Raw genomic sequence first — 13,543 nt, forward strand, 5'->3', positions numbered from 1 at the left:
TGATAATCAGGTTTGATAGCATTTTTATTGTGGTGCCAGTGAGAATATCAACGGAAAATATAAATACAGCTGCTACTGTTATTTTGTGGAACTTATTTCATAAAGCTTTTCTCTGCTCAATAAACTCTTTTTTGAAGAATTGTTATTATCAGAATAACAATATCAAACAATATCAAAACACACATGTATGTGTACACATGCACTATAGTTGGGATTATCCCAAAAGTTAGAAGGAAAATATAATAATTCAAGCAGCATCTTCAAATCACTGGAAAAAAGTGATCTGCACAATACTAATCTATAAATTAAAACTGTTTAAAGAAATCTGAACTAATCCTCAGAATTTCTACTAGGTGTGAGTTCAGTTTCCATGTATAACTAAAACAGTGATCAAAATTATAGTAATTTATACCCCTTTACAAGCAAAAAATGTTAATATTTTAAAATATTACTCTGCTATTATGTAGCAACTGAGAACTTGCTTTCTAAATGTTTTATCTAAGTTGAAATATATACTTGATAATTAGTTTACAGTATTTTTTAGTGTTTAATGTATTTTTTTAATGCAGAATGGCTGAAATATTTGAATCCTTACACTATGATAGCACAATTAGAAATAGACCCTAAAATGTCTATATACTTGTTTATGTGCTACATTGGCATTTCCTTTGTCAACCATTCAATTTTGAAGATTTAGTGAACACATTTTGATGCTATTTTGCAGTTTAATGACACACATGAAATTGAGGAGTATAGTTTTCATTGTGAGGTCAGTCAGTTGCTTTCACAATGCTATGCTTATCACTTTACCACTTCTTGGATGTGTGATTTTTTCCCCCGGTTCTTTTTATTGTTTGGGGAGCTCTTTTATTGTATATTTACTCACCCCAGTAGTTTTATTTTTATTAGAGGATGATAATTTACCAAGATGTCCTTGAATGGTAGGTGAATCACAGTGTCATAACCCTTGTTCTTTTTTTCTCATGAAATATTTTTTTCCATTGAATCACAGAAACAGATGTTCTAACACCACCATGCAAAATCTTTTATCATCTCATTTTGAAAGTAAACAGCCTCTCCAGCCCATGGAGAAAGGCCCTGTACCCAATTCATTTACCAGAAAGTTCAAAATAAAAATTCTGTGCATTTCTATTTTAGCTGCTGCTTATGTATGTTTAATAAAATATTAATACATTATCTTATACCCTAACTTTTCAGCTCCTGATTCTCCCCCACAAGACTTCTCTGTAAAACAGTTGTCTGGTGTCATGGTGAAGTTGTCATGGCAACCACCCCTGGAGCCAAATGGAATTATCCTCTATTACACAGTTTATGTCTGGTAAGAATTTTTTTTCTTTTCTGGAAATAGTTCTGAGAACAAGTATTAATCTGTAACATAATAGGAATGCAGTTTTAAAATTTCAGATTGTGAAGCTACATTAGAAATCTGATTATTAATAGGCTAGTTTATATGCTTTTATTAAGAAACAACTTTTTCCCATATTATGTGGAGGTCCAAGCATAGTCAAATAATGTGAATTTTGTAATAAAAACAAAATAAATGTATTATGTATAATTACATTAGAATCCTGCTCTTCAGCATCATGGACTGCTCATGTGACTCCAACTGTAATTATATGTGAAAAGCTTTTAGAATATTACTCCAGTATTCTCTATGCCACTCTCCTTTTAAGTTTCCTTGAGCAGAATATTTTAAACTAAAATTTAACTAAAAGATATTTCTCCAGAACTCTATTATTTAAGGTCAATTGTCCATTGAAATGTAAGCAGTGTATTTATTTTTTACTGATCACCTTTACCCTACTTGCCTATTTATGAGTCAGTTGTGAAAAAAGACATAATCCTATAGTGCTTCTCATCGATTAACAACATGGTATTAATATATTGCTTCATGGAAACTCAATAGATTAGAAGCCTCACTTTGATCTACTATAAATCCTGGTAAAAGGATTCACAAGTGATATAACATATTTCCTAATGTGTTAAATATTTCAACTTTGAAAATGCAATTTACATAATGCTTTATATAGACATTTCTTTTATATTTCTTACTCAGAAGGTCCGGCATTGAGTGAAAGGCTACGTATGATGTTTTTAAGAAGTCTACTCTTCTCTTTCCTAAATGAAGACTTCCCCCCACCCCAGTCCCTCTTTAAACCCTTTGCATACTGCTCCTTAGGATTACCCTTCCTGTATTCTTCATTGCCTGATTCCAAGTCCCTTTGCTTTGGCAAAATTAGGAGTGGCATGAGGGATGATAATGGGAGGAGAGCAGTGAGACAAGGTAACCATTCCCCTCTATTACCCGACTCCATTTATCAGTTCAGGGTTTCATTTCTTCATTCAGTAACATTGATAGAGGAGCTATGTACCTGTGAACAAGACACACGTAAGACCCCTGCCCTCAAGGAGCTTACATTCTAAAGAGATAATTGGGTTATATACCCATAAATAAACAAAAGAGAAGGAATCAGGGGAAAGAGGGTTACTTTTGATAGGATGCTTCCAAAAGAATATATGGCCAAAGAAAAGGCCAAAAGAATAGATGGCCTTTACTTGTGATCTGAACGAGAAGGAGCTTCTTGTCAGGTCAGGATCTGCAGGAGGAAGGAATATCAAGTGCATAGGCTCTGTGAGGAAACACATATGTTTTGAAAACCATAGAGAAGGTGAGTGTTGCCACAGATGGAGAGACAGAGGAGAGTTATACTGGAGAGTAGGAGGCTGGCAAAGGTCAGGAGCTAAGCCATCATAAGGATTTGTTTTCATTTCAGTTGTAATGGGAATTATTAAAGTACAGTTATTAAAGCATTATTCAAGCACTTTGGGTACTTTATGCAGAAAGAATTGTAGGGGGAAAAATGCTAGCAGGAATATTAGGTGGGAGCTTATTTTAGTAATCTGGGCTATAGATGATCCTGGGATGGAGGAGAGAAGTGGCAGCTTTTTATTACACTTAGGAAGAAAAGTTGCTTGGACCCAGTGGTGGATTGATTGGCTTTGGGAATGAAAAGAAAGAGAAATCAATGGAATCAATGATGACTTCTGGATTTTTGAATCAAAGGTAATGACTCAGAGATTTATGACACTGTTTTGCTGAGTTAGAAAAAAAATTGACAGTGAAAAAAGTTAATGAGAATCAAGACTTTTCTGGTTGGGTTTCCGGTCCTACTCTGATAAACGGTATCATTACTCTGTACAGTGATCATGCCGTGTGAGTTCAACTCCCCAGCAGTCCTTTTTTCTCTCTTCTTTCAGGCGGTGTCCCATTTCTGTCTCACTTCCTAAAATGGACTGTAGGTATAGGAGAGACCGCGGAAAGTAGCATGAGGGGATCTCAAGTTTGGGATATCATGACTCATCTCATTTGACTGTTGGGAACCATTCTGGGACTCCCTTCCCACCCCCCCCTGCCATCATAGCTTCCAGTTTCAAGGTTTTTATTTTCTGTTTTAGCCTTGATCCAACCTCAGATTTATTCTAGTGCTCTGGATCTCTCAGCATGTCTGTCTGAACCCTCAGGTAGCTATATGCTCTCTGTTGTTTTCTCTGAACCAATCCACAGTGTGCAGGACTGGAAGGTGGCTTCCACACCACTCCTTAGCTCCAGTGGTCTGCTGGAAGAGCCCTTAGATCTTACCGGACATAAGTATTAATAATCACTGGACCTAACTACTTAACTAGACATGAGTAATGCCATACTGAAGACAGATTTTCTAAGAGGTTTACCATTTTCCTCTCCATTCTAAGAAGGAGAAGCTCTATGCTGCCACTTCCTTCACAAACTATTCATTTGTCTTCACCACCTACCCTCAACTTATCTTCCCTGGTGGTTCAGATAGTAAAGAATCTGCCTGCAATGTAGGAGATCCACGTTCAATCCTGGGTCAGGAAGATCCCCTGGAGAATGGAATGGCTACCCACTCCAGTATTCTTGCCTGGAAAATCCCCATGGACAGAGGAACCTGGTGGGCTATAGCCCATGGAGTCACAGAGTCGGACACGACTAAGCGACTAACATTTTCACTTTCTCATCCTTAACTTAAGATCCCAGGACAGCTTTGTCCTGTTATTTCTCTCACCTTTTCTTAGTAGTGCAAAACTTTTTCTTTTTGACTGCTGAAAGCTTTCTTTTTGCATGTAATTCTTCCTTTCTACACCATGAATTATTATAAAACTTTATGGCCTATATTCGTGCTGGACTGACTCTTACTGTGGAAAGAGAACATAGGAAACACTTTTTCCTCAATAGAACTTGGCTATATTTCTCTTTCTCTCTCTCACACACACCACACATAGGGAGGAGGCGAGTGTGAAAGAAGAGGCAGAGAGATGAAGATCCTATCTGCTCCAAGATCTGGTTTGTTCCTGTTCCTGGAACAGGAAACTACCTGGCTCATAATTGAAACTAAATCATCTGCTGAATGGATGACTGAATGCAGAGTATATTTTAAGAGTTAAAAATTTAGTAGAGACTTATTATCTTTTCATTCTGGCATAAAATCAGTGATGCTTTTCCAAACAGTGGACACCTTCTGTTAACTAGAGTTAGGTCTTATAAAGAAACAACAAAAAAGGAAAAACATCTTAACATGTTTAAGAATATCATCTGTAATAGACTGACAGATATAAATGGTAATGAAGTATATTAAGAGATATTTTTAAATTTCCAGCATCTTCTTACCTAAGCTGGAAGCTTTAGCCTCTGTAGTTAAAGGGATATCATGATCCAGGGTCCTTTTTTATCACTATTACTAATCAGTAATGGTTTTGGGGGGCTTACGTGATGGCTCAGACAGTAAAGCGTCTGCCTGCAGTGTGGGCGACCCGGGTTCCAATCTCTGGATTGGGAAGGTCCCTTGGAGAAGGAAATGGCAACCCACTCCAGTATTCTTGGCTGAAAAATCCCATGGATGGAGGAGCCTGGTAGGCAACAGACCATGGTTTTGCAAAGAATCAGACATGACTGAACGACTTCACTTTCTTTCTTTAATGGTTTTTTGGAACTCTTGCCATATCAGTTTAATTGGGGAGAATAGGAGGCATGTATCATGATACCATGCAGCACATTCTGAGTGGAGAGACATAGGTCTGAATGGTGACTCTGCCACTAAGTTATCTGTGGGGTTCTCTTAAAGCACTGTGTAAGTGGTCTCTATTTTTATTAGCAGAGTTCCTGTTTCAGGGGTTCACATTTCTCTCACAATACTCAATTTCCATTATTTTCGTTCTTTCACTAACTACCAAATTCTTTTTAAAAAACAACATCTTTCTGAAGGAAGCAAGCTGTTCCATCTCATGAGTTATGAAGAATGTTCAAGTAGATTTTTGTGTTGAAGCATATGATGAAGACTGAGGAGCCAATTGGAAGGCAGTGATATAGTCCCCACATGAGAAGGTGAAAGCCTGGTTTAGGACAATGTTGAAAAGTGCTAATACAAATGCGGAGATTGATGCTTCACAGAAATCTCTAATGACAGCACTCAGAGGCCATTACAGAATCTGACAAGTGATTATGGAAGAAAACAGGAAGAGGCTGAACGCCCTAAGAGGCTTTAGCCTGGATAACTGGGAACTTGCTCCAACACTAGGGCTTCCCAGGTGGCGCTGGTGGTAAAGAATCCACCTGCCAATGCAGGAAACTCAAGAGAAGTTCAGCCCCTGGGTTGGGAAGATCCCCTAGAGTAGGAAATGGCACCCTGCTCCAGTAATCTTGCCTGGAAAATTAAAAAACATCATCTTTGGATATTTGCTATTTTCAGTGTGTCTGCAAATTGCAGGTTACCTACTCTATTTGTTATACTGGTGACTTCTTTCTTTGTCATGAGTATTTCTTTACAAAATAGCTCATGAGGGTTATTGTGCAATCATTTTATAACCGCTACTATGTGAGCCATATTTGATTTGTAGATGGTGTGTTCAGAAATCTTCTTTAACACATTACATTTAAAAATAATGTGTTCTTCTAGAGTTTGCTTTGTAAAATAATTTTTGTCACCTAAGTAACACTTTTCCCTCAGTTATACTGGTAAATTATGTTTATACATTTTCAAATGAGAAACAATCCTTTCATTCCTAGGGCCGCCACCACTAGATAAATGCATTTCTACTAGAGCCCTCTGCTGCTGCTGCTGCTGCTGCTGCTGCTAAGTCGCTTCAGTTGTGTCCGACTCTGTGCAGCCCCATAGATGGCAGCCCGCCAGGCTCTGCCATCCCTGGGATTCTCCAGGCAAGAACACTGGAGTGGGTTGCCATTTCCTTCTCCAATGTATGAAAGTGAAAAGTGAAAGTGAAGTCGCTCAGTCGTGTCCAACTCTAGCGACCCCATGGACTGCAGCCTACCAGGCTCCACCACCCATGGGATTTTCCAGGCAAGAGTACTGGAGTGGGGTGCCGTTGCCTTCTCCGAGACCCCTCTAAGTGTATTCTTTTAATATACTTTGGATTGAAGTGTGGTGTTATAGTAAACTGATTTGTACAACATGTTTATTTTATAGTTGAATTCAACTTGGGTTTGTTTAGCAATTTTATTTCTATAATGTCAGTAAATTTTAACAGTAGTTTTCTTCCTTGTTCATAAAACTTTTAAGTGAATGGTCCATAAGATACAGCTAAAAGACTGGAATGTAAATGATGTTGAAAATTCTAGCTTATACACAGACCTTGGCTTTTAAACTGTGGGGAGATAAAAAATATATAGAACCTTAAAATGGTTGTAGACTAATTAGAGATAAAATAAGCCCATGTGAAATAATTTAAAAATACTTGCTGAGCAATATATAAGGAAGTCAAAACAGTTTTACTGTAGATTTTTATTAAATGTTACTGGTGATTTCCCCTGTAACATAAAAGCTTACTTTTGGAAATGGCTTTTGTTATGCTAAAAAGGTATGTTTAGCCCTATTTCTTCCAGTTTTCGGAAAGATTTTCACTCTATTAAAACTGCCTAATGGTTTCAATGTGTGATATAGATCAATAATCAGAGTGGGAAGGGGGCCATTTCAAATTTCCTGAGTTTATCTCACATTTGAAATGAAGGTGGTAAAGACAGATTAGTTTAGGGGAACATCTCAGAGTGGGAAGGGTCTATGGAGGCGTGGAGGTAGCGTGAGTAGGCTGTGTCAAGAGGTAGATACGTGGCGTTGTAAAAATGAAACAGTGGAGCTGGATTAGGGTGGTGGGAGATACAGAGATGGAGGGAGTGGTTAGCACAAGGGTGCTTTTGATCATTTGACTTCTTGAGTTTTTTAGTGGGATGTTAAGAGCTCTTAGTCCTTTTTTATTAATCATTTTCATGAATGAATGAGATGAAGCTTGGTTACCAAGGTGACAAGCAGGCTAGCAGTAGGCCACTCGTGCTTCGCTGGACCAACAAACTGTTAATAAATTCTAAACAGAATTGTGTAGTATTTTTAAATGAGTAGGTATCTAGTGAAACTTCAGCTTCCTTTGTTTCTTACAAAAATCAGAATACTTTTGCCATGTTCCTCATGAAAAAAAATCAGCTGGAGTTGAAGAAAGGCTGTCTTTAGGTGGAGCATTTGCTCTGCAGTTTAACTTAGTTCCCATCACACTCTCTCTTTTTTTTTTTTTCTCCAATTTATTTATTTTAATTGGAGGCTAATTACTTTACAATATTGTGGTGGTTTTTGCCATACATTGACATGAATCAGCCATGGCTGTACATGCATCCCCCATCCTGGACCCCCTCCCACCTCCCTCCCCATCCGGGTCCCAGTGCACTGGCTTTGAGTGCCCTGTCTCATGCATGGAACCTGGACTGGTGATCTGTTTCACGTATGGTAATATACATGTTTCAATGCTACTCTCTCAAGTCATCCCACCCTCACCTTCTCCCACAGAGTCCGAAAGTCTGTTCTTTACATCTGTGTCTCTTTTGCTGTCTAACATACAGTGTCATCATTAACATCTTTCTAAATTCCTTATATATACATTAATATACCCTATCGGTGTTTGTCTTTCTGACCACAATCTTTTACTCTCTTTTAAATTCATTTAGTCATTTATTTCACCTGTGTGGATCTTGAGTTTTAATACCTTCAGGGCTCTTTTCATCACATTGGTGAAATGTACAAAGCTAGGAAAGCTTGTGATTGGGGAACAAAACATCTTGGAGAGCTAAAGAGAAGGACTTGAGGGATACTGAAGTAGTTAATGTTTGGGGACAAATGTTGTGTTTTGTATCTTCCCTATATATCCTTATTTGTTTTTCACAACAGTTGGGAAAATAGGAAATTTTGTTTAAATCTTTCCATATGGTGTTGGTGTTCGTGATTTCTCATACGTAATTGTTGTTTGGCATACTCTTGATGTGATAAGAAATGAGCAAAGGAATTGGTAAAGCAGAGCAAAGAAACTGCTCTTAAGCTCTAGAATTTCCTTTATGCCCTGATGTCAAAATGTGGCCTGTCTTTTGAAAAGAAGTGTAAACTAACTAGGAAATAACTTTGTCTTAAATCTCCATTAATTTCATCTCAAGACATTTTCTTGTTACCAATGAGTGCAGATGAATATAAATTTATTCAGAATAAATTTATATTTATTCAGAATAATTTCAGTCATTAAAGTCTTTTGATTTCTCATTCAAAAAGGCTTTAAAAATGTTCTAATTTATATTCTAGTTTATAGAATTAAATCAGTAAAACGATAGCACTCAACACTCTCAAGAGTTTATTTTTGTTTTGTTTTTTTTTCCTCAGTGTGATAATCTGCACTGTGTGAGAGGTTTGGCTGATTTTCTGAGTATTGTGTGCCATTTATGTTCCTTCCATCTCCATGCAGTTTATGACTTTGGATACCTAAGAGTTAGACCTGCTCTGTCAAAGGGCCTTTTCCTCTCCCCATCTCACTCAACTCCCTCTTCTCTCAAATCTTACAAACTCGCTCTCTAGTGAACATTTTCTGCAGCTCTGGAAGCTATGATTTATTCTCCTTTTCTACTCTTTGTTCCCAATTAATTTCTTCACTCATCCCTTTCTCTTTTTTCTTTGCTTTTAGCTAATAGGGGGAAAACTATTGTTATTAATGAATTTGTTGTTTAATTATTTACTGCTTTGTCTATTTGGAGGGTAGGGCCTGTGCCTTTCTCATTTGCACCTAACATCTTTCCTGACGTAAAATAGGTGCTCAGTAAATTTTGTTGAATGTTGATTGTATATACACCATTACTAAATATAGAAAGGATAGGGAATATGTGATTCCCCTTATGAAGATATCTCTTCTTTGGGAACACTATCTAAAAGAAAAATGTCTCCCTAACTCCTCAACATATGCTGTTTTCCATTTAAGGGACTAAAAGTATATAAAAGGAAATTGTAAATAAATTATTCCAAAATAAGGACTGTAAATGACCAATAAGAAGATAATTCTTTTTCACTCATGGTCACAGATGTTCAAATTAAATGTTTCTGGTAAATTGAACTTGCAGAAATTAAGATTACTAGCCAGACTAGTGGTGAGTTTGCACACTTGTTGCTGTGACTCCAAATCATAATGATTTATCATTAAAAATTAAAAAAAAAAAACCCATCTGGTTCAATCACATATTTGGAATTTAGCCTGTAGAAATAAAAGTACTGTTATGGAAAGATAATAATGATTGCTGCATCATTGTTAGTAATAACTAAAGAAAAAAGGAGAGAAACAGCCTAAATGTTAACTTATAGAGGGAAGGCTGAAGAACTATGATATATCCAAATTAAGCAACTTAGAAAAAAATAATGGTGTAGATTATTGTTCTTAACATAAGTGAAAAGTCAAGATATAAAATGCTGTTGTTTAGTCACTAAATTGACTCTTTGCAACCCCATGGACTATATAGCCCATCAGGCTCCTCTGTCCATGGTATTTCCCAGGAAAGTATACTGGAGTGGGCTGACATTTGCTTCTCCAGTGGATCTTCCTAACCCAGGGATTGAACCCACGTCTCCTGCATTGGCAGGCAGATTCTTTACCACTGAGCCACCAGGAAAGCCTTATATAAAACATACTTTTATAAATGGAAATAAAATATTTTTAAACTAATAAGAAGAAAACAGATTTTTAAACTAAACCAGTTAAAACCAGAAGAAAAAACTGATTGTAGCAGCATCAAAGTTGCGTTTCTCATGCATGGGAGGGAGTGACCCTCTGAACTGTAAGATCGTCCATGAGATGGCTGTTCAGAGAGCAGAGAGCTCAGGCTTTGGCCCAGAGGTTTCTGTGTGTTTCCTCCAGTCTGGCAACAGCCTAAGAGCAAAGAGGGTGAAGTCAGATCCTCGGGGAACAGTGTCGATTTTCTCTCCTTTTCCTACTTCTGGTTCTCAGTTTAATAGCAAGCCATTTCTTATGAACTTAAATGCATTCTGAACTTGTATCAGAAGTTGAAGCTCCCGTTGAAGTTTATGCTCAGATATTTTTCTACCATAGTTATTCAAATATCAGCCACAATTAACTCCAAAAGGAAACAAACAAGCCCCAAACAGACAAGACTTATCAGTACATGAAACATTTTTGTTAGCATGGTTTTGTCTCTGGAGATAAATTAGAGTAGTTGTGTATACTATATTTGTATATGCTAACTGAGATGGACTATTGACTTTGTTATTCAGATAATTTATAAAGACTGCCTTCTTTTTGCTGAAATACCCAGATATTTAAGACAAAATTTATGTTTGACCTGCATTTTCCAAGTAATTGCCTTGATTCTGTATTATCTATGGAACAAAATTGGGTTTTCCTTATTGTGGTTTAGTTGCCAAGTTGTGTCCAACTCTTGAGACCCCATGGACCATAGGCCACCAGACTCCTCTGCCCATGGGATTTCCCAGGCCAGAATATGGGAATGGGTTGCCATTTCTTTCTCCAGGGGATCTCCCCAACCCAGGGATCAAACCCAAATCTCCTGCATTGCTGGAGGATTCTTTACTGATGGAGCCACCAGGGAAGTCCTTTATATATTATAGGCAGATAATTATCTAAAATGTTTTGCTGTGAAGACCAGTGCAAGAAGACAGTCACACAGGGCAGCAGATATTATTAAAAATATGCTGGAAGAGAAATTTTTGAAATAGACAATGCAATTAGGTTGCTTTAGCTAATTTCATAGCTTTAGAGATCTGAACTGGATTAGCTATATCGTGATTTTCTAATGATCCAAGAGTCTGGAATTGGGTAAAGTTTCTATAACAAGGCATCTTTCTCAGACTAATAGCCTAACAGCTATAGCATTAAGTTTTAAAAGATATTCTGTAGTCTCAGCAAAGTCAAAGAGAGAACTCAGTTCTCCCTATGGCTTCTGGAAAAGGATGATGAAACTGTTTCAAATCACTGAATAGCCTGGCTAATCCTGCCTGTCTCCAGTTGCATATTCTGAATCCATAATTCTCACTATGGTAAGCTTTCCAACTATTTTCAGATAACTATACTTGTATTTAGAGTGAGTTGATGCTTTTGTAATGGTAAAACTATGGCTGAAATGTATCTCTTTGTGTATACCCTTAATTCACTTAAAATCTTTTATTCCACTTAATGATTCAGGATTCATATATTTTAGTGGTAGAGAAACAAAAGAGTTTTATGTTCAGAGGGAATATCCATTTACCTCTTGGATGCCATGTGTTTCTAAAGAAGAAAAAAGACATTACATTACATGAGATATGTATCTTTTCTGTGATGTTAATCATATTTCTTTATCTAAATCCTTTAGTAATTAATTGTATTGCTCTTAAAAATATGAATTTGTTTTTAAAGTGCACAGTTTTCAGTACTGTTACATACATATTCTTTAGCTTAGATTCTAATCTGCACCCAGTTCTATGGAATCTGAAGTAACATATCTGAAATGAACTGTAGTACCATGTTGCTTAGCAACAGTATGCTCTTTAGACATTTCCCCCTCTCCTGGGACTTTGGTACTTACTTGAAGAGTGTGAATCAGTATTTACTTTCTTTACCAAAGTAATATTTGAGATACATTTAAGATTTTAGCTGAGTAAGAGATAGAAGCTCTACTTTTTTGTTTTCTTGTTATGTTTTACATCCATTATTTTAAATCTTGCTTCTAATTAAAGAATAACCCATACTCATTATTTTAGATATAGCTATTCAGATATTTTTATCTGTTTATTTGAATTGGGTCTGAAATCAATGTTATTGTATACAATATTTATAAAATGGATTTGATAAATATGCTGTATGAATAAGATTATGCCTACACTTCAAAAGAACAAATATTTGAACACTAAAACACTGGTATGAAAAGGATGCTATAATTACTTTGAATATACAAAATTCCTAGAGATCTATTAAAATCAGTCTAAGCTGAATATACTTGAAAGCAAAAGAAGCTTATGTATTGAATTATTCTGAAATTCAGTTCTTTTCAGCATTTCGGGATAAGTACTCTTGCCTGGAAAATCCCGTGGACGGAGGAACCTGGTAGGCTCCAGTCCATGGGGACACTAAGAGTTGGGCACGACTGAGCGAATTCACTTTCACTTTTCACTTTCATGCATTGAAGAAGGAAATGGCAACCCACTCCAGTGTTCTTGCCTGGAGAATCCCAGGGACAGAGGAGCCTAGTGGGCTGCATCTATGGGGTTGCACAGAGTCAGACATGACTGAAGCGACTTAGCTGCAGCAGCAGCATCTTTATTCTATCAGTCTGGATTAATAAATATGCATAAATATTGCTTATTTTTAATGTACTTGTGCTGAAAATGTATATATAATGTTTAAAGGTCCATTGTACAGATAATTTTTTTTTTCCTTTTAGGGACAGATCATCATTAAAAACTGTTAATGTAACTGAAACATCATTAGAGTTTTCAGATTTGGACCACAATGTTGAATATAATGCTTATGTAACAGCTAGTACCAGATTTGGTGATGGGGAAAAGAGAAGCAATATCATCAACTTCCGAACACCCGAGGGAGGTGAGTTCTTATGGATATAGCCCAAGTAAAAGAATATTCTATTCAGAAAAAATGCATTAAATATAAAGATGTCTTATTAAGCCTAATATCTGTCATAAGTTACACACAAAATTGCTTTGTGGCCCCTCTAGCTGTGTGAGTTTGGGAAAGTTAGGTAATCTCTCTGTGCCTCAACTTCCCATTTGTATGGATACGGTGTATCACCTACCTTAGGGTCCTTTTGAGGAGTAAATGAATTTATATTTGTGAATGCGCTCAGCACAAAACCCAATACTTAGCATGTAGTGTGCTTTTTATTTTTTTATTAATTTCTTATTTACTTTATCTTCGGCCGTGCAGGGTCTTCACTGCTGTGCTGGGCTTTCTCTGGTTGCAGGGAGTGGAGGCTCCGCTCTGGTTGTGGTGTGTGGGCTGCTCATTGTTCTCAGTGTGGAGCTTGGATTCTAGGGCACAGGCTCCGCAGACGTGGTGCATGGTCCTAGTTACCCGCAACGCGTGGAAGCTTCCTGGACCAGGGATTGAACCATGTCCTCTGCATTGGCAGGCAAATTCTTAACCACTGGACCACCAGGGAGGTCCTAGGGTT

The 13,543-nt window shown here is 37.1% G+C and overlaps 1 protein-coding gene across 12 annotated transcripts in view; it reads left to right on the forward strand.

The window, feature by feature from the left end:
• PTPRQ (protein tyrosine phosphatase receptor type Q) overlaps window positions 1–13,543 on the forward strand; it is a 295,980-nt gene that overhangs the window by 124,737 nt on the left and 157,700 nt on the right. For all 12 annotated transcript variants that reach the window (XM_086398851.1, XM_086398846.1, XM_086398848.1 and 9 more), the window contains exons 35-36: window positions 1,219–1,339; window positions 12,797–12,957. In XM_086398851.1, the coding sequence (XP_086254977.1) occupies window positions 1,219–1,339; window positions 12,797–12,957 (282 nt within the window). The remainder of the gene's footprint in view (window positions 1–1,218; window positions 1,340–12,796; window positions 12,958–13,543) is intronic.

Source organism: Bos grunniens, chromosome 5, assembly GCF_055505025.1.
Source record: "Bos grunniens cultivar Pamir isolate PY7600 chromosome 5, Bosgru_T2T1.0, whole genome shotgun sequence".
NCBI classification, from domain to species: domain Eukaryota; kingdom Metazoa; phylum Chordata; class Mammalia; order Artiodactyla; family Bovidae; genus Bos; species Bos grunniens.